Below are 27,329 nucleotides of genomic sequence, written 5' to 3'. Positions count from 1 at the left end.
CCTACTGATTTGCTGGAAGCAAGCAATGGGGTGATGGAGGCTGCCCCCAAGCAGGACCTTTTCACGCTGGGGGATGCCTCCCATTCTCTACCATTTGTAGTAAGAAACAAAACAAATCCATAAGCCCCTGCGACCAGAAACACAGACCACTCGGCAGATCCCCGTGGACAGCTAGGCTTCTCTCTGATCTGCAGGGTGGTCTGATCCCCTGGAAGAATGCTGGGCACAGACACAGGAAGGCTACCGAAAACTGGGCCCCCAGGGAGGTGGCTTGGGGAAGCAAGAAACAAATTAACCCGCTGGGCCAGCCACAGTCCTGGTCTGCACACATGCCCCTCGGCAGCTAGTTACATGCTGATGCTATCCATGAGTCCCCAGCTTAAGGGGGTGGGCTTCCAAGAGCATCGGAGGGTGCTGGGGGGGGGGGCGGGGTCGAGGAGAATCCACTCGAGTTGGCATAAGCCATGCCAAGAAGGGCCCTACCCTGATAAATATAACCCACGATGAAGGCATAACATTTGAGAACTATTACTTATCAAACAGCACAGGACTGAAATGGAGAAAATTCACGTGGTGCGGCATCTAAAGACAACAGGGGAAAACTGGACCGCTTTCCGTATGCAACTGAGCAGTGGACAAAAGTGAGGCTATCCCAGCAATTTAATCAACTAGATATTAAACATCATGCGCTACAAAGAAAGGCACCGTCTTTTGCCAACAAGCCACAGAAACTTAAAAAAAAAAAATGATTTGGGCATATTTAAGCCACAAATAAAGCGTCAGTAAATCGCAAAAGGCATAAAGAACGTTGGCCACATTCTTTGACCAGAAAGGAGTAAAAGCAGATAATAGCAAAAGAACAAATATCAAATTCCCCATCCCTCCAACTCCCGAACACTTGGAAATTTAAGTAAATGCCTTCCAGGGGCGCCTGGGTGGCTCAGTCAGTTAAGTATCTGACTTCAGCTCAGGTCATGATCTCAAGGTTTGTGGGTTCGAGCCCCACGTCGGGCTCTGTGCCGACAGCTCGGAGACTGGAGCCTGCCTCAGAGTCTCTCTCTCTCTCTCTCTCTGCCTTTTTCCTGCTCATGCTTTTTCTCAAAAATAAAATAAACATTAAAAAAATAAAAAAATAATAATTTAGAAAAAATTTTAAAAGCCAGTAAAATTAACCAAAGGAAAACACGAGGAGGGGGTGTAAATACAGCAACAGAAATGAATTGGTTAGGAAGTAGGATGACATTCACAACTCAGGCAAGTTCTCTTTGTGTGCGCCTGGGGGAGGAATCACAGCAATAAAAAAGCAGGTCAGCCCATCTAATTTGAGACAGACAGAGAGCACGAATGCTCAGAAGGTGGAATTAGAAAGAACACATAAGCAGATCTCGTAAGAGATTTTTTTATAAATACAAGAGCATATGATTTGTAATTATGTGCTAATAAATACACGACCTTCCATAAGACCCAAATGATTAAAAATGGCTTCAAAGGACCCTAGAAACACCAAAATGAGTAAAACTTTTGAAAAATGACCTCCCTCCAAAAGGCACTGGACCCAGATGGTTTTACGGGCAAATGCATTCAAACGCTCGACAAAGAAAATCCTAGAAAAAAAACGCACCTGGCTTTAGGAACATGGGGCAAATTTCCCAGTTTATTGCACAAAGCCAGCATCACCCTGACCCTAAAACAACAGAAGAACTGAGCCACAGTTCAGTTTGACTACAAACACGAAATATGTATACTCTTACCTGAGCAGGTCTTAGCCCGGAAGCAGTCACCACCTCTGACGATGTTGGGTCCCTACAGGGGGCCTCCTGGAGGCCAGGGGCCGCCCTTCTGACCCCCACTGACCCCCTCACAGCACCTAAACGTGCACCCTCAGTATACGCCTGTCTGTCTTCTGCTTCCAGCATCCCCCAGGCACCCCGTCTGCCACATTAATGCCAGCCAGGAACTGCCTAACGCAGGGGCATTCTGTCCCTAATCCATTCTCTTGTTCTCACTTCGGTTCTGAGCTGTCAGCTGCTGGCTAATTACTCCCCATGTCAAAACAATTACCGGGAAAGAAAAAATAATTTTGCATCCAACCATTTCTCTCCATCCGGCAGCTCTGCCCTGACCTGGTGTTGCTGTGTTTCAGGCCCCCAGTCCCAGGCACACTCAGAAAAAGTGCTTGGTGGAGATCTGAACAGTTACGGCTTACCCACGAGCATTCCTGATTATTCCCAGTCCTCTGGGCTCTCAGCTGACCAAGAGTTAGAGGCCAGAAGTGGGTGCTTTTGAGGCCTCCAGCCTCCGGGTAGCAGGGGGCAGGTGGAATAAAATAAAATTGGTCAATGATCACTCATAACCGTAAGGGACACAATTCGTTCTGGGGATACAAGAAAAAAGGAAAATGCCCATTTCAGCTGTTTCTAAGAGAAGAAAAAGGGAACAGAAGCTCTTATGTAGTAACTTTCATAATTTCCAGCACAGATATAAACACACGCATGTATATGTTTCATTCCTCGTTGTGGGCGGTTAAAAACAAAGAGGGGGGGCTTGAGGGATGCATCAGAAGAGGGGACGGGTGTTTGGGTAGAAAGGGAAAGAAGGAGGCCTTCAGGGGCGTCGGAGAGGAAGTGGATAAAGACAGAAAGGAGGGGCACGACAAGAGTTCCCGAGAGACGCCAAGCAACAGAAAAGAGTCCGCAACATCGTCGCCCAGAACCCATGGGGTCAGTGGCCCTGCTTCCCTCCAGCTCCAACCCCCAACAGAGAAAGTTCCCTCCTCCATGCCTCACTGTTCCCTTAGAGCACCCCAACGAGTAGACTTAACCCTTCCAAATGAGAAACTCAGCCCTGGACAGTCCCCCTTCTAATCTCACTCCCTTTCTTTCTAACTCCCTTGAGTTCTTTCCTCAAGCTTAAGGAACCCAGGAGCCCCGGGGTCTTGTTCATGACACCTGCACACCCACCCCCCCTCACACAGTCAACATGGCGGAACGCAGGGTTTCCCCAGGCATGCAACTCCACGGCATTTGTTCTAAATATGAGGCCGTGAAGGGAAAGGGAAGTGTCTTATGGTCCCAAGAGTTTGGGACAAGTGGCCCCCATTATTCACTGCTTTATTACCTGAGGCCTGTTTAAATACAGGCACACCTCAGAGATATTGCGGGTTGGGTTCCGGACCACCACAATAAGCAAACATCACCATAAAGTGGGTCAAATGCATGCTTTGGTTTCTCAGATGTACGTGAAAGTTATGTTTACATCCTACTCTATTAAGAGTAGCGTAAGGGCAGTATGTCAAAAAAAAAATGCATATACTTCATTTGAAAATACTTTATTGGGGCACCTGGGTGGCTCAGTCGGTTAAGCGTCAGACTTCGGCCCCAGGTCATGGTCTCGTGGTTTGTGAGTTCGAGCCCCACATCGGGCTTTGTGCTGACAGCTCAGAGCCTGGAGCCTGCTTTGGATTCTGTGTCTCTCCGTCTCTCGGCCCCTCCCATACTCATGCTCTGTCCCTCTTGCTCTCAATAATAAATGAAAAAACGTTAAAAAATAAAAATACTTTATTGCAGAGCACCTGGGTGGCTCAGTCAGTTAAGTGACTTCACCTCAGGTCGTGATCTCACAGCTTGTGAGCTCGAGCCCCACGTCAGGCCGACAGCTCGGAGCCTGGAGCCTGCTTCGGATTCTGTGTCTCCCTCTCTCTCTGCCCCTCCCCCACTCACACTCTGTCTCTCTCTCAAAAATAAATAACATTTATGGGGCGCCTGGGTGGCGCAGTCGGTTAAGCATCCGACTTCAGCCAGGTCACGATCTCCTGGTCCGTGAGTTCGAGTCCCGCGTCAGGCTCTGGGCTGATGGCTCGGAGCCTGGAGCCTGTTTCCGATTCTGTGTCTCCCTCTCTCTCTGCCCCTCCCCCGTTCATGCTCTGTCTCTCTCTGTCCCAAAAATAAATCAAAAAACGTTGAAAAAAAACTTTTAAAAACAAAAATAAATAACATTTAAAAAATTAAAAAATCACTTTATTGCCAAGAAACATCAGCCATCATCTGAGCTTCCAGCGAACCCTCATCTCTGTGCTGGTCGAGGGTCAGCGTTGATGGCTGCAGGGTGGTGGCTGGAGGGACAGTGGCAATTTCTTGAAATAAGACAACAGTAAAGTTTCCTGCATCAGTGGACTCTTTTCACGAACAATCTCCCTATAACAGGTGATGCTGTTTGAGAGCATCTGACCCACAGAAGAAATTCTTTCAGAATCAGAGTCCGTCCTCTCCAACCCTGCTGCTGCTTTATCAACTAAAGTTCATGGAATAGTCTCAATCCTTTGTTGTCATGTCAACAATCTTCACAGCATCTTTGCCAGGACTGGATTCCATCTAAGAAATCACTTTCTTTGCTCATCCGTAAGAACCAACTCCTTAGCCAATGAAGTTTCATCATGAGATTGTAGCAATTCGGTCACATCTTCGGGCCCCACTTCTGATTCTAGCTCTCTTGCTGTTTCCGCCACATCTGTAGTAACTTCCTCCACTCAAGTCTTGAACCCCTCAAAGTCCTCCATGAGGGTTGGAATCAACTTCCTCCAAACTCCTGTTCGTGTTGGTATTTCGACCTCTTCCCGTGAATTGCGAATGTTCTTAACGGCACCTAGAATGGTGGACCCTTTCCAGAAGGTTTTCAGTTTACTTTGCTCAGATGCATCAGAGGAATCACTATCTATGGCAGCTAGAGCCTTCCAAAATGTATCTCTTAAATAGTAAGACTTGAAAGTCAAAATGGCTCACTGACCCAACGGCTGCAAAGTAGATGTCGCATTAGCGGGCCTGAAAACATGTATCTCACCGTCCATTTCCATCACAGCTCTTGGGTGAGCAGATGTATCATCAATGAACAGTCATATTTTGAAAAGAATCCCTTCTTCTCAGCAGTGGGTCTCAACAGTGGGCTTAAAATATTCAGTAAACCAGGATGTAAACAGACGCGTAGTCAGGTAGTCTCTGTTGTTCCACTGATAGAGCCCAGACGGAGTAGAGGAGCACCATTCTGAAGGGCCCTGGGATTTCTGGAATGGCCAACGAGCACTGGCTTCACCTTGAAGTCACCAGCTGCATTAGCCCCTAAGGAGAGAGTCAGCCGGTCCTTTGAAGCTTTGAAGCCAGGCGTTGACTTCTCTTCACCAGCTCTGAAAGTTCTAGATGGCATCTTCTCCCAACAGAACACTTTGTGGTCTACCTTGAAGTCTATTGCTTAGGGGAGCCACCTTCATGAACTCTCTTGGCTCGACCTTCTGGGGAACCTGCTGTAGCTTCTGCATCAGCACCTGTTGCCTGACCTTGCACTTTGACGTTGTGGAGACGGCTTCTTTCCTCAACCCTTCTGAACCAACCCCTGCTAGCTTCAGGCTTTTCTTCTGCAGCTTCCTCACCTCTCTCATCCTTCATGGCATTGAAGAGAGTTAGAGCCTTGCTCTGGATTGGGCTTTGGCCTCAGGGAATGGTGGGGCTGGTGTGACCTTCCATCCGGACCACCCAAACTTTCTCCCCATCGGCAATAAGGCTGTTTCTCTCATCCTTCCTGTGTCCACTGGAGAAGCACTTTCCATTTCCTTCCAGAACTTCTCCTTGGCGTTCACAACCTGGCCAACTTTAGCCCAAGTTTTGGCCCATTTCAGCTTTCAACATGTTTTCCTTATAGAGTTCAATCATGTCTAGCTTTTGATTTACAACGAGAGACATTCAACTCTTCCTTCCCCTTGAACACGTAACAGGCCGTTGTAGGGTTTTCAACTGGCCTAATTTCAATATTGCTGTGTCTCGGGGAAGAGGGAGGCCTGAGGAGCACGAGAGACAGGGGAGTGGCCAGTTGGAACAGTCAGAACACACACAACATTTATCAGTGAAGTTCACTGTCCTATACGCACACGGCTTGTGATGCCCCCAACGCAATCACAAGAATAACATCAAAGATCGCCGATCACAAAGCAAATCACCGTAACATATATCATTGTAGTGAAAGAGTTGGAAATATTGAGAGAATTACCAAAACGTGACTCAGAGACACGAAGTGAGTAAACGCTGTTGGAACAAAATGGCGCTGACGGGCTTTCTCAACACAGGGCTTGCACAAACCTTCCATTTGGAGAAACCTCCCCCATCCGTGAAGCCGCCACGTGTGCTCCTGGACGCTGACGTGTTCCGTGAACCTCACACAAGGCAACGGTGCGTGGTATTCCTACACTTACCTGGGCGCCGAAGAACCCATTCTGGGCCAAAAAGCAAGAATACCACGGAACCCACTTTGGGAAGAGCTGTGGCTGTAGGAAGGCAGGTTTTGAGGGCAGGCCAACCCAGGCAGACTCGGGGGGCCAGTTTTGTGCTCAGCACCTCTGAAGGCACCACGGGCACACCCCTGCCTCCCACCCTCACCACACCCCTGCCTTCCACCCTCACCACACTCTGTAAGGTGGAGGGAGGCTGCATCTACACGGCTCTGTCCGGGGGAGCAGTTTCACATGACGGCCTTCTGGTCTGGAAACATCTGTCTGCCTACCTGGGCCTCACTGTCTTCACCGACTGTCTAGAATGAAAACTGTATTCCCCCAAAACAGAACTCACAACACATCCGTCCCCGGGGTTGTAAATGGCTGAAAGCCTGTGGCTATTCTCCAGGGCACCAAAGGTTCAACTGGCTTGCCTGAGCTGACAAAATCACGGAGTCAGGAACCACACGCGAGCCCTCCTGCCTACCGGAAGTGTGAACCGCCTTCCTTGAAGTCGATGGTGAGGTCTAGCTGAGGGCCGCCACGGAGGCCTCTCTAGGCCTGGTAACTTGCTAATTCTGCAGTGAATGGAGGGTCCTGCTTCGCAGCGACGCTGGGGAGGACAGCTGCTAGGGATTCCTGATCTGGAGAGGGTGTGGGTGAGGGGGAGCCCCCTTCCCAGGGGCCCCTGCTCAGGGGAAGCACAGCTGTCTGTGGGCACAGTGCTCTAGCCTGGCTCCACCAGCTCAAAGGCAGGCCCTCCCTGATCGGCAAGGGAACCAGCTCATTGCCCTTTGATCGGGGAGGCTCTTCACCCAAGGATGATCCCTTCATGGGCGCAATCCCCCAGGCTGGACACAGCCCGAATCTGAACCTGGGTTTCCCGACAACTCCCACCCCCTCGCCGCCAGCGCAAGTCCGTAAAAGACCGATTACCTCCAACCCTAAAAAAAACACAAACAAGGAGCTCCTGGGTGGCTCAGTCAGTTGTGCGTCCGACTTCAGCTCAGGTCATGATCTCACGGTTCGTGGGTTCGAGCCCCGCGTCGGGCTCTGTGCTGATGGCTCGGAGCCCGGAGCCTGCTTTGGATTCTGTCTCCCTCTCTCTCTAACCCTCCCCTGCTCACGCTCTGTCTCTCTCTACCAAGATTAAACATTAAAAAAATTTTTTTTAATTATTCCAAAATAAAAAATACATCTATTAAATAAAGTAAAAATACGTTAATCATTCAGTTCCTCAGCTACATTGGACACAGTGTATCCGTTAGCCACGTGCCTAATGTTACTACAGTGCACAGCGTAGATACACGCATTTCCGTTATCACAGAAACTTCTCATGGATGACACTGCTCTATGGCATCATTCATTCTGCCCAGGGACTCATCCGTGAAACTCCCAGAACCTCATTTTTCACCCGGTATTTTCCTTCCGTCTCACTGTGACAATCTCTCTCTCCATAAATCACTGCCTCCACACAGGGTATGAAACCAGCCCAAGGATCGTTTTTAATATTTGCAGCAGTTACTGAATGGAGCCTTTGGTGCTTCTGTTTGGGTTTAAACTTTATTACCGACGCGGACCTCGCCCAGAAAGCCTGGCACGAAAGGTCTCCAGGAAACCTACGGAATGAACACACCTCCCAAGTCTGGTGGTCGTAAAGGAGGCAGTGAAGGAAAAGCCCCCAGCTCAGTGCCGACCCTACGTGACACCCCACATTCAAAGAGTGGAATCCCATTTTGGGGGGTGCACTGGGCCTTGCTCCCCCCCGGTGGGTAATCCGGCCGGCTGTGCTAACGGCATCTGACGGACCTGCCTGTCCCTGCCAACCGAGAGCAATTCTGATTAAGCTGAGTACTGCCTGGCTGTTTCAAGGAGGCGGTGTCTTGGGTAGTCAGTAGAGCGTCTGACTCTCGATTCCAGCTCAGGTCATGATTTCACGGTTCTGGAGTTTGAGCCTCGCGTGGGGCTCTGCGGTGACCATGCTCGGGGAATTCTCTCTCTCCCTTGCTCCCTGCCCCCTCCCCCACTCGTGCTCGCTCTCTCAAAAAATCCATCAACTTAAAGAAAAACAGGCAATGTCTCATGAAGACAACTCTGCCGCATTTCACTGTCACCCTCGCCTCCAACCACCGCACTCAGAATGAAGTTCTGACCCCTTCCTCTGGCTTGCTGGTGGGGGGAAGCAGGCTCCGCCCCTGCTGATTGCTAGTCCCCTCGTCACCTACCACTCCCCCCCCCCCCCCGCCCTTCATTGCCCACCCTCCAGCCGTACTGGCCTGCTCTGTCAGCTCAAACACGCCAAGGTCACTCCTGCCTCAGGACCTTTGCACCTGCCGTTCCCTGACCCAGAACACATCATCACGACCCCACACACATACCATCTTCTCCTCACTGGGGCCGTCCCTGACTCTCCAGTCCCACACTGCCCCGCGGCCCTCACTTTAACCCCTTCCAAGAGAACATGCAAGAACAATCCGACACATTTCACATTTGGGCTTATTTGCCCAAATTCCCCACTGGAATGCGGGTCCTTGGGAGCAGGGACCACAGAGGTGTGGCTTATCTCTGGCGCAGTCCCCAGCACCGAGAACAGCATCCGGCATATTCTTCGAAGGAAAGGTTTGAAAGTCTATCACGGCTGCAGGCCTGGCACGGAGACGCGACGTGCCCGAGGCCCCAATATGACAAGCTGTGATTTCTAAATCTAGGATGCCGTGACGACCAGGGAAGGAAACAAAGGGGCCTCTAACTGAACGAGCAGACGCCCTTCTGGCTTCCACGGTATGTGCAAAAGGTGGGTCTCAGAGCCCGTGAGCCACGGTTCTGCAGATTTCGCCGCGGCTTCTCACGTCGACGGGCCATGGTGTGTCGAGCGACCCTCGAACAGTGCACGACCCGTGTTCTGAGTCACCCCAGGACGGAGCCCCTCAACTCTGGTACTACTGACAGATGGGCCTTATAGCCCTTTGGGGGGTGGCTGTGCTGGGCAATGCAGAGGTCTAGCAGCATCTCTAGCCTCTGTGCACTGAATGGCCACCCCAAAAATTGTCTCCAGATGTTGCCAAATGCCCACCGGCAGGCAAAATCACCCCCAGAGTTCAGAACCACCCTGCTGGGGGCAGAGCAGCTTAAAAAGTCCATGCAGGGGCGCCTGGGTGGCGCAGTCGGTTAAGCGTCCGACTTCAGCCAGGTCACGATCTCGCGGTCCGGGAGTTCGAGCCCCGCGTCGGGCTCTAGGCTGATGGCTCAGAGCCTGGAGCCTGTTTCCGATTCTGTGTCTCCCTCTCTCTCTGCCCCTCCCCCGTTCATGCTCTCTCTCTGTCCCAAAAATAAATAAACGTTGAAAAAAAATTAAAAAAAAAAAAGTCCATGCAGGGGTTGTAGACAGACAAAAGAACAGAAGCACGGAATCAAACAGGGTCTTCACTCGAGACCCCAAGCCTTCGGAATGCCGATGGCACCTGCTGAGTCGCCAAAGGGCAATAGGGTAGGCAGAATTTCCACCTGCATTCGCCCACAAATGCAGAGAAGTCGACAGACCTCGCATCCTGGGGCCTTGGGAACAAGTGTCTCTGGTCCCCGGCGGGTGGGGGCAGAGGAGGGCGAGTCGGTGTCCACGCGCTCGGTCTAAACGCTTTGGCAGTTCTCGTCATTGGGTCTGACCCTCTCCCTCCCGTCTCCCCCTCCCTTCTCAGCTCCAGAGTCCCAGCACCCAGCTCTGCGCTCGGGGTTGTGCTGATGAGGGGAAGGCAGGAACCTGTCACCTGAGCAGGGCCCTGGGCCAGCTCCTGCCAGCCCCTCTCCTGGGAGACAGCCCCCGAACCGCACAGAGGGGATAGAAGGATGCTAGGGACCGTGCAAGGGAGAACAGGCCCCGGTGAGGTGGGCCCACAGACTCAAAAGGCAAGTCCCCCAACCCGCCCCACCAGCACTCTCTGCAGGCCACAATGGCCGCAGACCAACTGCTCTGGCCAGAAAAGACAGCTGGGTTTCCTTTCTAGCGTCTTGGCTGGCCAGGATCAGGGGCCACACCTCACTTTCTGCATGCTGGCATTTCTACTGTTATAAAGAACAAGAACAAAACCACGAGAACGACAACAGAGAAGGCAGCGTGCCCGAAAAGCCTGTCATCTACAACAGGTCGCAAGGCTGAATGAGAGCCCGGTTCTGGAGACAGGCTCTCATCAGGGAGCCCTCAGCCCAGCCCTAGAAAAGCAGGAGTAAATGCCCCATCGCCCTCCTTCCCGAGGGGGCTCCTTTCCGGGGCTCCCGGGCGGCCCAGTCGGTCAAGTGTCCGACTCTCGAGTTTGGCTCAGGTCACGGTCTCACAGTTCGTGGGTTCGAGCCCCACATCGGGTTCTGTCCTGACAGTGCAGAGCCTGCTTGGGATTCTCTCTGCCCCTCCCCTCCTCCTGCTGTCTCTGTCTCTCTCAAAATAAATACATAAACCTAAACAGAAAGGGTTCCTTTCTGTTTGAATCCTTTTTTTTTTTTTTTTTTTTTTTTTAATGTAGGTAAAAGATGTACGTAAAAACATTTCAAAAGCCCGGAACATCCCATGCCTCGGCTGACTGTCCAGAGCTTCCTGTGTAGTCCATTTTCATTTCCCTAAATAACGTACTTGGATCGTGTTCTGACCTCTCAGTGCACCAGCGATCAAGCCCAAAGACTCTCCACTATGAAAGGCAGGCTGTGTTCAACCCACTCTCTGCACCCAAGACCCTTCCTCTGTTCCAAGGTTTAAGGGTCTTCTTTCTACTTACTACGCCTGTCTGCACACACTCATTCATTCATTCACACAGCCACTCATTCATTCATTCATTATTTCAGCTCTTCCGTGGGTCACCTGTGATGTGTTAGGGAAGCTACTCAGACCTCTGATCTGGGGCCACCGTGAAGGCCCTCACTACCCTGCACATAAGCTGCTGTTCCTCCCCCAGCCCCCTCCCCACCCTTCCCCTCCATCCAGCTACACCCCATGTTTTTTCAAAGCTGCCAACTTGAAATTCCAGGCTGCCACCACAACCACACCTTCTGGACTTTGGCCTCTGGCTTGATGCTTAAGGTTGGAAAACCATCAAATGAGGTTCACACCCCCTGTGGCTGTGGAGACATTCCTTGCAGCCAGGCCGTGTCTGGGGACTGAGGATCCCACAGAAGAAAAGGAGAGACGAGGTCCCCACCCTCGGGGAGTGTCCTGCCGGGATCGCCAGGGAGAGCCCATCCTCCGACCGCTCCCTGGGATCGGCCAGTAAGATCCCCCGCCAGGCTCCAGACCCCAGAACCCACAGTCTTGGCCTTTCCGATGAAGGCGGGTGTGTGGCCCCTCCCGGCTGCCCCAAAGTAGTGGGTGGACTGTACCTGTCGGAGGCAGAGAGCTCCTGTGAGGGCCAGGGCTGGCTGGAATCCCAGAAGAACTGCTGGGGCGTTCCCAGGTGGTCTCTGGTCAAAGAAAGAAACACGGTCACTTTGAGATTGTCATAGGGCAGAACCCCAGAGGGTCGCAGAGCAGAGCTAGACGGCAGAGCTGGAAAAAATAGGGACCTGGCCGGGCCACCGTCCTGCCCAAGCCCGGGAGGCGGGAGCTGGCTTTCTGCTCCCACGTCATCCCCTCCCCACCTGCCACGACGACCGAGCCTCTCTGCTGGGGACCCTTCTCCACGCAGCTGCGAACAGGAGGCAGCCTTCCGGCTGGGATCCTTGGAACCGTCCCTCGCTGGCCCCCTATCCGGCCCCCACTGATCCCCCAAGGCTGCCGACCCATGTACCTCCATTTCGGTCTCGTGCCCTGGAACCCAGACGCTAACTGGGTGTTTCTCCCAAGTGCCCACTATCACCTGAAACCCCAAAGCCAGAGGAAGGAGCCCTGGCCTGGGGTCTGTACAGAGACACGGGTCCCCTGTCAAGTGAGGCTGATTTCCCAAGTCCTTCCCGGCTCTCCAGACCCACGTCTTGTCTGAATTCCAACCACTACATCGGCCTGGCCCCTGCCCCCTGCCCCTTCTCCGGATGCCCAGCCAGGAACAGAGCTAACACTGCAGCCGTGTGATGGCCCCCTGAACTCGACATGAGCCACATTGCCACTGTAAGCAGCGACTTCTCCTAAAGTTACCTAGTGACAAAAAGAATGCCTTCTCACTCTGTACAATATGATGACGTAGAAAAACACAAGGAAAAGAGTAGACACCCATAATCCCACAGCTCTAAGTCAACATTTTGGTATCTCTGGAGATTTATTTTCTTTCTTTTTTTTTATTTATTTATTTTTCAGACAGAGAGAGACAGAGCATGAACGGGGGAGGGTCAGAGAGAGAGGGAGACACAGAATCGGAAGCAGGCTCCAGGCTCCGAGCGGTCAGCACAGAGCCCGACGCGGGGCTCGAACTCACGGACCGCGAGATCGTGACCTGAGCCGAAGTCGGACGCTTAACTGACTGAGCCACCCAGGCGCCCCTGGAGACTTATTTTCAAGGCATATACACATCTTTAAAAAGAAACAAGGGGCACCAGGGTGGCTCAGTTGGTTAAGTGTCCAACTTCAGCTCAGGTTACGACCTCATGGTTTGTGAGTTCGAGCCCTGCATCTGGCTCTGTGCTGACCGCTCGGAGCCTGGAGCCTGCTTCGGATTCTGTGTCCCCCTCCCTCTCTGCCCCTCCCCTGCAAGCGCTCTGTCTCTCTCTCAAAAATAAATAAACACTAAAAAACTACTAAAGAATAAAAAATAAAAAATGAAACAAACATCATACTGTACTTTCTTGCCACGTTATCGACTTTTGGATCTTTCCCAACGTATTAAAGCAGCTGGGAAGTACAGTGGTTAGCATCTATGAACAGTGGTGATTCTGGGGCCAGATGGCACGGCTTTGAATCCCGGCTCTCCCTCTTCCCACCACCAGTGGAAGCTTGGCCAAGCTAACGGTCTTCCAAGAGTCTCCTCTGCAAAATGAGATCAAAATGGGATCCACCCGAGGCAATCACTGTATTCGTGCCAAATGCCCACGTAGAGTTATTTTTAGCCAGTGGAATATACGGACATGACATTATTTAATGAAAATTTCTATTACTAAGAACTCAATGGTCTCCAATGCCAAAAACAAAATTAAGCACAGCTTTCCATTGGCTTCTCTCAATTAGGCTTCTCCACCCAAAATGAAAGGGTTGAGCTAACTGGTCTTTCAGGCCCCCAAACTCCCGACTCCAGCTCCAAATCAGGGGTCTTAAAACTTTAAACCCATTGTTTGGGTTTAAGGAGTTTATGGCTCCAGGAGTCAGTCGGGTGGGAATATGGTCCCTTCATGTCTTAAGGGAGAGAATACAGAGGGGAGGTTGAGGGAGAGGAGGAGCAGGGAAACAGCCACCAGGAACAAGGAGGGACAGGCAGACCAGGCTCAGCGTTTTCCCGGTGGGAGGAGGGGTGGGTGGGCTCAGCCCAGAGCCCATCTCTGGCTGCAGGTCACGAACAGGGACAATCCTTTGCTGGCTCCTCTCCCACAGGGCACACAGAATAACGTCCAAACCCTGTAGCCCCCTGCAGAAGGGCACCCCTGTCTGTCTGTCCAGATTGAATTCTCACTTCACCCCAGCCCATTTGCTGGTCTCGCAACATGCCTTTGATATCACGGTTCCCTCCCCCCGGATGCCAGAATCTCATGCACTAGTCAAGTCTCAACGAAAATGCCGCTTCCACCAGGCAGCCTTCCCAGACTGCGTTTCTGCTCTGGTGTCAAATGCCCAAACTCTCTAGAGCAAATGCTGCCCCAGCTGCAGAGGCTCACGGTGGAGTCCCTCTTGGGGCACAAGGCTGTATCTGGGATCGGGGGCAGGGAGTGTTGCCCACACAATGGCTGGCCCATGTTGGGGGTTAAAAGCCCACCAATTCCCTTGCCTCGAGGCAGACAATTCCACCCAGCTCAGAGCTCTCAGGGGCTGGCAGGGGCCCTTCCTGTGACTTTACTGCATTACTGCTTCCTTCCCTTCCCCGGGGGGTTCCTCCCAAGAGTATTCCCCTGCCCCCGAGCCTCCTGCACTTAAGTCTGTCTCAGGTTCATCGCAGAACCAGGCCTGAGAATCCCCGACAGCCACATACCCCCGCCCCCCCCACATACCTTCCATCTAGCTCCTCTGAGGGAATCAGCACTCTGTCCCACCTCTCAGACAGCACAGACCTTGACCCCTGTCTTACCTCCCTGAGAGCCGGGTCTATGTGCCCGGACAGATGGGCAAACGGAAGGACGGACACCGTGACGGCACAATGTAGGTTCCCATGTGATATGCCCTTCCAGTCTCTAGGGATAGACAAGCCCTGTTCTTCCTACATGTGGGAAAGGTCCCCAGGGAACTGTCCACTCTGCACCGTGGCCTTTACCCCTTTGGTGGCTGATTTCAGAGAAGGCCCTGCAGCCACATCGGGGCTCGTGAAAGTCGGCTGGGAGCAGGGCGGCAAGGTCACTGGGCCGCCTCTGTAAGATCACCAGGCCGCCTCCACGTGGGGCCAATGACGGAGGGCCAGCTCCTCTTAAAGCTGAAGCTGGTCACGCCCAAGATGAAACTCGGATTCTAGCTGGACGAGAGCTGAGCACACATGCACGGAGAAAAGAACACAGTGGCAAATGACTCCTGGCGGCAAATGGAGGAACCCCAGAGGGCGGCAGGGGGAGGCGACTCGTGGCACGGGAATGGTGGCGGGGGGGTGTCGGGCCAGACTCGGAGCAACCTTCCCACTGAGGCCACTGAATCTGCGGGATTCGGGGCCCCTCAAGGATTGAAACTTACTGAAAAGTAAATACATGAAAATGTGACCTGGTGGCCTTGGGGGGAGGGAGGAAAGAGAGGGGAAGAGAGAGGACACGGCAACAGACACGAGGACTTGACTTGCCCCTCCGTCCTCTTACATTCATCCACCTGTGTGCTGGGACCTGAGAGACACCACCAAGCTCGGGGGAGACAAAGCAGCCTGACTTGAAGGCACTTTTAGCAGGGAAGCCTCGGTTTCTTGTCCCTCCTCCCCCCAGCCTGGGGCTCTCCAGGGAAGGGGGCGACAAGCGGCAGAGACCCTCGGGCAACAAGAGAAAATGCACCGAGAGCAAAGAGCAGGGTACAGCTGCCCCTGTGGGTCCCCTTCGCCTCCCCACTGGGAATCCTAAGGACAGAGCAGAGAAGCCAGCGTGGCATCATGTGCTTGGAGGGTCTGCAGGAGGCCCCGAGATCGCAGGCAGGTGCAGGCTTGCAGACTGAGCCCCACTCGCCAGAAGGCTCGCTGGCTGGGTCACATACAGGCCCCCCCAGAGGCTGGAGTCCCTCGTTCCCATGTGAACCACATCTGTCCGGCCAAACGCCATCAGGGCACCATAACTTCTAGAGGATGCTTTCTAAAGGATGCTCGCCTTGGCCGGCTCTGACTTAGCCCAAAACCCAAAGCCACTCACTGCAAGTCTGAGGCGGGTAGGTGGCCAGGCCGGGCCTGGCAGATGTCTGGGGAGAGCCACGGGGACTGTGGCTGAGTGACCTCACCAGCAGGAAACATCACCCCAGATGACCATACCGCCCACAGGGAGGAAGCCATTTCTAGATCTTTTCCAATAAGATTCCTTAATCTATTTACAGCACACCGAGCTCGTCGACCAAGTCAAAGCAAAACTGAAGCAGGAGTTGGGGGCCCGAGTCACCCTGGATTAAGGCTCTTCTACATTCTCTGGGGACCTATCCCTGGGGCTTTAGGTGGTTCCAGAAACAGCCAGACTCCTCCTGCTACCAGAATCGTCACCACGCAGCCCCCAGAGGCTCTAGGGAACATGGGGAGGTCAGCCTGGAGAAGCGAGACGTGTTCTTGGAGAGACTGTCCGTCCAACGCAATTCACGAGAAACACGCTTTTCCTAACGGCGGCCCTCACTCAATTCAGACCTCCTCCACGAAAGCCAGGAAAAGCCACACACACAGATCGACTGACTGTGGATCAAACCGGCCCAGGGAAGTCGCTCTCTAAGCCATCAATGCTACGAGCTAGAGGTTTTAATTTCCCCGTCAGTGGATGACAGTTGCTGCCGTGTAGAATAAAACTTTCAGAGAAAAGTCTAGTTCAAAGGAGGACAGAGACGTAAATCTGGGTTTCAAAGCACAGATGGCCCCTCCTTACAAGAATAACCCTAATGCTAATAATAAAACAGGAAGCGAGGCATGACTTATTGACTTTAAACAGTCACTTCTGGACTTCATTGCCCTTGTTAAGACTGCGTCCTGCTTGCATTAGAAATACTGGCTTCTGGTGGGAAAGCCACAAGGACCCCCTGGATCGAGGCCACTGGTCCTGGTGATTTGCCTTTTGGGGAAGGTGTGAGCCCTACCCTCCCTGTCCCGCTTGGTCCCACCCTTACACCCCAACCCCTATTCCCTGTCCAGCCCCAGTGGACACCTGTTCCCCATCGGTCCACTTGCTTGGCTATGGTGGTGGCTCTCTGCTGCCCCCAGTGGCTACCAGGTGAAATAACCACAGGTACCAGCTCAGAGGGAATTGGGTCCTTTGGGGTCCTGGCTGGCCTCTGCCATCAGGCCACCCCCACAAAGGCAAGCTGCAGCAACTCACAGAACCCAGGTCAGTGTCCAGAGGGTTCCGCTCACCTCTCTCCCCCCTCAGGGACTCAGCAGCAGACACTCTGGTTCCCTCCCACGCACCCGTGTTTCCGTGGTCCTTGGCTTTGTAATCACCCCAGTGACGGGCCTCTGGCCCATGAGGGCATTCCCAACCCCTTCTTAAAATTAAATAAAATCTGACTTCCAACCACACACTCTCTGCAGGAAATGAACTACCAACTCTCTGCGCATCCACTCGTGCGTCTCCTTCCACGGTCCCCAAATACCTACGAAATGGGTGCAACCGTTTCCACTTTCTAAGAAACGAAATCCTTCTTTCTAAAGAAACTGAGGCCTCGGTTGAGAACCAGCAGAGCTAGGACTCGGTCTGCCAGCAAGGACCACCAAGTGCCCGCTGTGCCAACTTCCCTGAGCTCTGTGCAGGGAGCTGCACAAAACAGTCCTGTTTTAGTCTATGCACCACTCTGTTTGAGAATCATTTTTTTTTAATGTTTATTCATTTCTGAGAGACGAGAGAGGCAGAGTGGGAGCAGGGGAGGGGCAGAGAGAGAGGGAGACACAGGATACGCAGCAGGCTCCAGGCTCCGCACTGTCAGCACAGAGCCTGATGTGAGGCTCTCAGGTTAGATGGCGGGACGTGCTAAGGACAATAAAGCAGGGAAGGGGGATAAAAAAATTGTATTAGAAAGGGATTTAATTTTAGAAGAATATCCAAGGGGCCCCCGGGTGGCTCAGTCGGTTAAGCGTCGGACTTCGGCTCAGGTCATGATCTCACGGTTCGTGGGTGCGAGCCCCGCGTCGGGCTCTGGGCTGACAGCTCAGAGCCTGGAGCCTGCTTCTGATGCTGTCTCTCATTCTCTCTCTCTCAAAAATAAATAAATATTTATAAGAATAGCCAAGGGAGTTCTCCCCGAGAAATGCACATTTGAGTAAAGTTTGGAAAGTAGTTTAGCAAGTTTCCATTGCTGCATCAGAAACCACCCCAAACTCAGCAGCAGCTGCAATCAATGAGCATTTATGAGGTCATACTGTTCTGGAGGGTCAGGAATCCAGAAGGGGCTTAGTGGGGCAGTTCCGGCTCAGGCTCTCCCATGAGGTTACAGTGTGATCTTAGCTGGGGCTGCATCATCTGAAGGCTTGAGCGGGGCTGGATCCGCTCACATGGATGGGCCAAAGTTCCTTGCCCCCAAAGCGTGAGATCCGAGAGAGCAGGGAGAAACCATGATGTCTTTTATCACCTAGCCGTAGAAGTGACTCTCCATCACAACGACCAGATTCTACTGCTTGCAACGCTGACAGAATGCGGGAGGGACACAGAGCAGCGTGAGTGACAGGCACTGGGTATGTCGGGGGCCCTTTTGCAAGCCGGCTAGTGCCAAAGAAAAGTAACAAGCCATGCACGTAGCATGTGAGGGAACAGAACTGCAGGTGGAGGGAACCGAAAGGGAAAAGGTTGAGAGACAAGCACACATCTGTCACCTTCAAACAGCTGCAAGGAAGATCATATGGCTGAAAAGTGGGGGTGGAAGTGGAGGGCCGGAGTCAGAGGTCACAGGGCCAGACTCGATCACCCAGGGCACTGGCTCTCAGGGTCGGGTCCTGGACCAGCAGCATGAGTGTCTCCTGGGAACCGGCTAGAAATGCAAACCCTCGGGCCCCATCACAGACCTGCGGAATCAGCAACACTGGACGTGTGGGGGCAGCCACCGCGGGGCTTGAGGCAGAGAAGTGACATGATCCAATGGTGGCCACTCTGCCAGGCCCTGCCTCCGAGCAGGCTTCCTGGGCTCACGCCCCTCAGCACGTCTGGTGTCCTAGATGTGTCATCTGTGAGTTCTGCCTCTCTGTGTCCATCCCATCAGTCCTCCAGAGACTGAGACAAGCTTGGGCTCTTCCAGAACTCCCTCCAGAAGGAGCAGTGGGAGCTGGGGAGTGTGGCGTGAGTGGGGCAGGGTCCATGCAAGTGAGGACAGCACGGCCAGCACCACCGCCATCGGCTAGGATGCCGGAGGGATCCGGGGATGTCCCACTCGGGAAGGGTCAAGAAGGGGTGCCCAGGTAACGACCCCTACTCGCAGCTCTAGAACCGAACTCTTCCATGCTGGTTTCAGACCCTGTGGGTGAAAAGGCAGTTCCTGGACGATCTAACGACCCCCAGGAAGGGCCGCTTGACGGAAGAGATCCTGGCATGGGAAGCTTTATCTCGATCCGCCTCCCATGGGGGCTTCCCCAACTACCCTCAACTCGGCTCACACAGCACGGATTCCCAGCGGCAGGGACGGATCAGGCGGCCTCTCAGCAAACGGAAACACGCAAAGTCTTTTTTGCAAACTGCCATCAGCGGGCGCGTCAGCAGAACTGTGTTCTGTGGGATCGATCGCCTACGTCTGATCGCCAGAGGGAGGGCTCCTGAGCCTGGGCCAGACCCTTACCTTCAGGCAGCGTGGACCACTGGGGCCCCAGAGTCCGCATCTTGAGTTCCAGTCAGAAATGCGTGGCAGGAGTCGAGCCTGAGGAGACCGGGAGCAGACGTGGGGACGTGTTAGCTAACGGCCCCCAATTTGCAGTGTCTACGAGCCACGGGCAGTGCACGTGTGCCCACGATGGCCCCCGGGGCGGCTCCCCTGAGCTCCGAGAGCCCCCGTGCTCTGAGGACAGGGTGATACCAAGACTCTGCTGTTCAGGAGAAGAAAGGAATGGACGGTCCACCTGCCCTGGTGCTTCAAACGCCGTCCTCAACCCAGAGTTGCTGTTATGCACCTCGGAGGTCAGGCATTGGTGTCCTCCAGACAGATGTTCAAATCCCAAGTCAACCCCTTGGCAATGAATGGCGTGGCACCCGGCCTGCTTCCTCACTGCAAAGCAGGGATAACATTGCAGGAGTCTGGGGGTGCTGGATGAGCAGTCAGTGGGCCACACACAGCCTGACACAGAGGAAACCCTCAAAGCCCCGTAACGACAACGACAGTATTAATAAGACAAAACCCTCTCCATTCCTTCCTTCTCTCTGCTTCCCAGCCTCCCACCCCAAAAGCCTCCTCCCTGCTTTCAACCCTGTTCATGCTCTCCCAGAGCACATCTCCCAAAGGGAGAGGGAAGGTAGGGCTCCCTCTCTGATGCTAGGGAGAAGAAGGTTCTAGAATGCCTTCCTTAGCACATCTGAGCTGTAGAGGGTGTTCCTCAGCCAAAGAAACATCACTATCAGTGGTCTACCACTTTCCAGCAGCTCAATGGATCCCTTCAGCAAAGCCTGTGATCCAGGCAGGACAGGGACCCTCACGCCTGGTTCACAGACCATACAGAAGCTGGCGATGTCGTCGCAATAAAGCAGCAGTCCCTTTAGCGCCCTGGCCCTTTGACATTAGCCCGAACCAGAGGCTGGCTCCAGCCTACGTAGAGGCCCTAGAAAAGTAGAACCAGCCACGGCCAGAGAAATTCTAGTGGAGACCTGGGGCACCGGTGGGGCGCCTGGAACTCTCTGAGCCTGTCCTTTAAACCCTTTAGGGTCCCTGGTGTATGTCAGCCCCCTTAAAGAGTGCACACCCGGGCAGACACACCAGGAATCCCTGACCTTGAGTCGAGGGATAACCAGGGTTGACTGCAATGCAGGAAGAAAACAGGTGGTGGCAGCTCAGAGATATTATGACCCCCAACTTAATGGTTGAGAAAACAGGAGGTAGGTCCTGAGAAAGAAACCTTATCAAAACCGAAGCCCGGACCCTCGGAATCCGGGACTTACGCACAGGTACCTGCCAGAGCTCCAATCCTGTCTCCCCAAAACCTGGTGACTCATCGGGGTCATTGGGACCACTTGGTAAAAACACAGATTCCCAGACCTGGGACCTGAAAATTCTACAGTCTCCGTGATTAACCAGATTTGGGGGGGGGGGGGCGGCGGGGCAAGTGGTAGAGTCCATAGTAATCCATCCCAGGAACCAGCCACAGACTAGAAGACATGTAAATGAGACAAAACTTGAGGGTTAGGATCAGGCAAGGTTTGAAGCAAGACACATGGTGGGAATGTAGGGTAATTTAAGGAACTCCCCAAACGCCCATCATCGTCACCCGACCTTCTAAAACTACCAGGCTCACGACACCTGTCTCCGGAGAGCCACGGCTTTGACGTGAGGCTTTGTCATCTATTCTAGTTCCAGGGGCAGACTCACGAATTAGAGTAGGACTGTCACAAACCCTTTCGCTCGGCTCAGTCCTTAGACTCTTCCTAGAATAGGGGACCATGAAATGGAGAGGAGAAAGTGTGCAGTGAAGGAAGCCGAGAGGGAAAAGGCACCAAGAGAAGGTGTCAGTGGCTGCTTGATGGGGACAGAGCTGGCAGAGGGCGGAAGGCAGATCAGGGCCACCTGGTTCAGACACGGGGAGAGCCCAGGTGACCTCACGGTCCTGCGTGCTCCTCGTCCACACCATTCAGACTTTCTGAGTACTAGCTACGAACAGATGCCAAGCCTGGGGAGGGGATCCAGGAGCCCACAATTTTGTCCTGCTCTCAGGCAGCTGATGGCCTGGATGGGGAGCACGGATGACCTCCTCGTCCCTCAGCTACAGCACCTGCCCTCAAGTCCAGGCCTCCCAATGGATGTATCCTGAGGGCAGGGACTGGGTCAAATAAATGTATCCCTGTCTCCCAGGCACCAGGTAGAGTGGGCATTCGGTGTTGGAGGAATGAACGCAGACTCAGCTCAGAGCAAACATGAGAACTCAGTTTGGCTACGTGGCCAAAGGCTGCTTTTCACAAAACGTGTGTGTGTGTGTGTGTGTGTGTGTGTGTGTGTGTGTGTCTAGATGAAAAGACAGACGAATGGATGGAAAGACACAGAAGGACCAGGCAGAACGGACAGACTTCCCATTCCCTTCACATAGCATGAATTACAAATCCCGCAAGCAGTCCAACCTAAAACGAGCAAAGAATACACGGTGGCTGGGGTGGGGGGGTGGTGTTAAAGAAACATAATGGCAGATTACCAAGCGGAAGAGACGTCCGGTCTCACTCAAAACTGGAGAAACCCAAATAGGGATGACAACAAGACACTGTTTTCTTACCCACCGGACACGTAATGTCTTTCAAGACTGACAACCCCTCGTTACCAAGGATCTGGAAAAACAGGCTGGGAGTGTCTTGGAAAGGCAGTATGGCAATAGCGATCAAAATCCCAAACGCACACGCCCTTTGACCTAACAACAGTTTCAGGAGTGCAGTGATAGCATCAGGATGAAGATATGTTTGGGCGCATGTTTTGTTAGAGGAGGAAAACCCCAGGGACACGCTGGGAATGCCCAGGGGACATGATGCCGTTGTTCCAGGGTATGAAGCGGATGAGGGTGTGCTGGTGTGCGGGGCGTGTCCAAAACACATGGCGAAGTGTACAAAAATGCACAGAAGTGTACAAAAGGTTCTCAGATGCATTTCCGAAAGGGGCCTACGTAGGGGCGCCTGGGTGGCTCAGTCGGTTGAGCGTCCGACTTCGGCTCAGGTCATGATCTCGCAGTTCGTGGGTCTGAGACCCGCATCGGGCTCTGTGCTGATGGCTCGGAGCCTGGAGCCTGCTTTGGATTCTGTGTCTCCCTCTCTCTCTGCCCCTCCTCTGCGTGAATGCTCTCTCTCTTTCTCAAAAATAAATAAAATAAAATAAAAAAATAAAATAAAATAAAATAAAATAAAATAAAATAAAATAAAATTTTTAAGGGAGGAAAAAAACAGTCCATGAGAGTGTACTAGAATATATTCACCTCTTTTGCTGGCAAAGCCCTTTTCAAGTGTGACCTCAAAAGGAAGGAATCGAAAAAGCCAGAGATTGTCCCTACTCTCCATAAAAATCATAATCAGAACCTTGAAACGTCATTTTACAAAATGGAACTATTTGTTACACATCATCAAGGCCCTTCTCTAAGAAGGGTGCAAACACCAGAGCTCGCTCTTTGTAGACCCCCCTGCCTGCTTGGCCACCACTCCCTGGGCCAGTGGACACAGCACAGAACGGCTTGGGTGGGTATCTTCGACCGTCAGCGGCCAGTTTCTGCTAAAAGGCTGCTAAGGAGAAGAAGCAAGTCTGCAGAGAGAAATACGGAGGAAGGAAAGCGAGCCCAGAGAAACAAGTAGGCATAACACCGCGAGGTCCCAGAGACAGGCCAAACAGCTCAGCACCTGATTTCTGGTCCTTAAGCTGGAGCTTCTACGAGACACCATATATCCTTCTCATCAATGCCCCCTTTTTTCCCCACAAGCTAGTTTGAACGGGCTTCTATTCTCCTGCCCGCAGAAACTGCCCAGTAAACAGCCAAGGCCAGCCCTGAGGCCATCAGATCCACATCTGGAATATTCTTCTGTGGTCATGCTGCACTGGAGCCTCTTAACACGGCCCCAGGAAGACCTCCACAGCCTGTCCGTGGAGAAATCACACCGCTCAACCATTCAGAAGCTTCTCTTCCCACCAAGTGGGATTTTCCACTCATACATCACCTTTCTGACTTGTTTTCTGAGAAAGTCGGCCTTTATGAACCTCAGTCGCTCGGCACCGCTGATCCTTATTTAGAAGACTTTCCAGTAAAAGGTGTGACTTTATGTTTATAAATAATGCTCGAAATCACGGAGTGCTGCTTTTCACAAAGACACAGGAAACTGTCAGAAAGAGCTATGGCTATTTTGGGAACAGGAATAAGCCATCCTCCCTCCTGAGAGGCGACCGCCAAGGCACTTTCCGAGCCCTGCTGGAAGACCATCCGGCCCCCGAATCACAAAGGACCCCGGCCGCTCCTTCGGGCACATCGAGGTCCTTATCGGGAGCTAAAGGTGCAAAACACGTACAGTCAGCAATTCTGGACATCACCACCTCTCTCCAACATCAAGAAAGGCTGTGCACGATAGACAGGACCACACAAGCTGGGGAAGAAACAGGCAGCACTTGAGAGTTGATGAAGTAAGATTTCCTTGGGAAACAGCACGAGCAGGTTGGAAAAAAACCTCTCTGCCAAGAGGCCTGCCAGCCTCACCCACTAAGGGAAATTCTAGAATGCTGTGAACAGGGGCAGCCTGCAGGGTGGGCCTAAAGTGCAGTAATGCTTCTCCATCACCTGGAGGGCTGGTAAAGGCACCGAGTTTCTGAGTCAGGAGGTCTGGGCTGAGAGACTGCATTTCTGACAAGCCCCCCCGCCCACCTCCAGGTAACGCTGCTGGCCCAGGAACCCGACTTTGAGAACCACAGGCCTAGAGGGGGCCAAGGAAGGGCAGAGTTCTCTCCACAGAAGTGCTTCCTCCTGGTAAAGGAGATATAGTACGTCTATATAGTGGAACATTCCTCGGCGATCAAAAAGAAGGAAATCTTGCCATTTGCAACAACGAGGATGGAGTATATTCTGCTAGGCAAAATTAGTGACAGAAACACAAATATCATATGATTTCTCTCATATGTGGAACTTAAACAAAACAGAAGAACACAGGGGAAGGGAAAGAAAATTAAGATAAAAACAGGGAGGGGGGCAAACCAGAAGAGACTCTCAAATACAGAGAATAAACTCAGGGTTGTTAGAGGGGAGGTGGGTGGGGGGCTGGGCTAAATGGGGGATGGGCGTTAAGGAGGGCATTTGTTGGGATGAGCATTGAGTGTCATATTAAGTGATGAATCACTAAATTCTTTTCCTGAAATCATTACTACACTATATGTTAACTAACTTGGATTGAATTTTTAAAAATACAAAAAAGACCAAATTAAAAAATAAAACTGCTTCCTCCTGTCTCCAGGTGTTAGGGGAAAGTTTTGGGTTTTTTTAAAAAATATTTATCTACTTTGAGAGAGAAAGGGAGAGAGAGAGAGAGAGAGAGAGCACAAGCAGGGGAGGGGCAGAGAGAGAGGGAGACAGAATCCCAAATATCACTGGGCTCGATCTTCCGAACCGTGAGATCATGACCTGAGCCAAAATCAATCGTCGGATGTTAGCTGACTGACTCACCCAGGCACCAACCCCCAACCAAAAAAATTTTTAAAGGTACAACCATCAAAGCAACCCACAAATTACTCCTGACTTGAAAGGACCCACTGTTGACCGGTATTCCCTCCAAGCAGGGGTGCTGTTAAAAATTGTAGCAAAGAGTCCATTTGGCCCCAGAGATCCAGGAAAAAAAAAAGTGAACCCCCCCCCAGAGGCAGGTGCTGTGAGAGCAAAAAAAGAACCCACCGGCACCACCAATATTCAGGCTGCCGTGGAATCCCCGTGAGGGCCTCATCTCCAGGTCTAAAGTCCACCAGCCAAGAAGACTGCATTTGTACACCTGGTCACTGGAACGCACTCTTTGTAGGGAACAGCTGAGCTGGGGGGTAGGGGGTGGGGAGGGGGGGACGTGGGAGGCCAAAGCGCCGGGTGGTCCCTCACCCATTCTGTTCTGGCTCCCAAAGGTCTGCTCCTGCTGCCCGCCGTGCACCCTTCCTGTACTGGCCTCCATATCAACACAAATCATTTTTTTTTAATGTGTTTTTTTGTTTTTTTTTTTTTTTTTTTTTTTGAGAAGGAGACAGCACGCGAGCAAGGGAGGGGCAGAGAGAGAGGGAGACACAGAATCCGAAGCAGGCTCCAGGCTCTGAGCTGTCAGCACAGAGCCCGACGCGGGGCTTGAACTCACGGACCTTGAGATCATGACCTGAGCCGAAGTCAGACGCTTCACCGACTGAGCCCCCCAGGCGCCCCAACAGATGTCATTTTTATATACCAGTGGCAGAAAGCAAGTATGGTCTTTATCTGGGGCCAGGGAAGAAGAGGGGTGAAGAAAAAGAGGCAGAAGTCCCTCTTGACTCTCAGCCCGACATTCTCCTCCCTTGGCGGGAGACAGCACATGGCCCGGCCCCCTTGGGTGCTCCTTACCCCCAGATAAATGAGACCAGGCTCCCGACTGTGCACCCTGACCCCAGAAGAAACCCCAAAGCTTAGCAGTGCCCAAGATATGACGAGAGACTCCAACGGGAAAATGGCATCTGAGAGAGCAATGTGGAGTCCAGGAGGGTGGGCTGGGATCTGAAGATTGGGAAGAAAGAGAGCATTGGGGCTCTCAGCTCCTGTCCTCTCCTGCACCTCAGAGGCATAACTTTTATCCTACTTATAAAATTAATACAGGTCCCGAGAGGAAACGCTGGAAAACACGGAAAAATCAAGAGAGAAAACAGAAGTCCTCCCGGATCCGTCGCTGGGAAAGAACCACCACGGACCAACCCCCAGCCCCCCGCCCCAGCACCTGGAGGCAAAGGTGTGGCATGGGGCCCGGGGGGCCACCCCAACCTGCAGGAATCAGGGACAGAAGGAAGGTGGTGGCAGGGCTCAGGGCTATCTGCACAGCCACCAGGGTTCATCCCCTGGGGGAAATTCGGAGCATGAAACCAGCCGGATCCACTCTTGCAAACACAGGGAAATCAAGACTTCAGGATGCCGGGGACGCACGAAGGACTGACCAGAGCAGGAAGGGGCAAAGCTGGGGGCCCGACCCCCAGCCCGGTCCTCTCTGATGCGCTCAAAAACCGTTATGAGAACAATCGAAAGGATCTGGAAATCAGCTGCTTAATGTGTCTCTTTCCGGAAGCTTACATAAAAGCTTTTCTGCACGTCCCTCTCCTGGAAGCACCAGGATTCTGGGACCCAGGCGACTATTTTCAGCCAGAGCCCACGCCCTGCATTCCCCGACAGGCTGTCAGTGCAACAGGAAAGGAGGCCACCTTCCGGCTGCTGGTGCTACTTTACCTGAGGGCCGGGTGTCAGAAACACAGGTGACAGGTCGCACCTCACCAAGGCCTTCTGGAGGACATGCTGCCACCCGTCTGACTTCACGGTGCCCAAAGAGATCACCGGTGGCCCGCCATGCCAGGGCCTGGGAAGTGTGTTGGTTTTCCGGGGCTTCCCCACAAAACACCACCAACCAGGGGGCTTAAACAACAGAAATGTGTTGCGTCCCAGTTTTGGGGGCCAAGAGCCAGAGATCCAGGTCTGGCGGGGCTGGTTCCTTCTGAGGGCTGTGAAGGAGAGTCTGTTCCAGCATCTGTCATCTGGGTCTTTGTATCACCTCCCCCTCCCCCACCATGTATTTGCCACCATGCCCCAAATTCTCCTTTTTGTAAAGACCCCTATGGATTGGATCGGGCCCACCGTGTTCCAGGACGACCTTATCTTAATTTGAGCATCTGTGAAGATCTTATATCCAAGGTCACGTCCACAGCTCCCGGGGGTTAGGATTTCAACATCTTTTGCAGGGGCACAGACGTCAATCCCTATCAGGAAGCAAGGGTCTGGGTCTGTGTTACGGCCCAGAGGGGCAGCAAGGGGACCGACCACCAGGGACCGGGAGACAGCTAAGCCCCAAGTCTAACGCAGACCCCAGGGGGCCTCCAATCAGACCACATGTGCCCGGTCAGGCTGGCTGTGAACATACGAGCTATCAAACTGCTTCTGCTCTGACTTCTCTAACCCAAGTGCCCCCAGTCACCTGGAACCCCTAC

At 52.8% G+C, this 27,329-nt stretch overlaps 1 protein-coding gene across 8 annotated transcripts in view; it reads right to left on the bottom strand.

The window, feature by feature from the left end:
* Positions 1-27,329, bottom strand: part of GAS7 (growth arrest specific 7) — a 217,170-nt gene that overhangs the window by 48,792 nt on the left and 141,049 nt on the right. For 6 of the 8 annotated variants that reach the window (XM_047090167.1, XM_047090174.1, XM_047090175.1 and 3 more), the window contains exon 3: positions 11,615-11,695. In XM_047090167.1, coding sequence (XP_046946123.1) covers positions 11,615-11,695 — 81 coding nt within the window. Of the gene's footprint in view, positions 1-11,614; positions 11,696-19,274; positions 19,353-27,329 lie in introns of all 8 variants that reach the window. The other 2 variants (XM_047090169.1, XM_047090172.1) reach the window with 1 other exon arrangement.

This window comes from Lynx rufus, unplaced genomic scaffold (genome assembly GCF_022079265.1).
Source record: "Lynx rufus isolate CCGP_SWC_20201006 ecotype Redwood Valley unplaced genomic scaffold, mLynRuf1.p SCAF_28, whole genome shotgun sequence".
Lineage (NCBI taxonomy): Eukaryota > Metazoa > Chordata > Mammalia > Carnivora > Felidae > Lynx > Lynx rufus.
The sequence above is the reverse complement of the archived record's forward strand: the minus strand, read 5'-3'. Positions and strand labels throughout refer to the sequence as shown.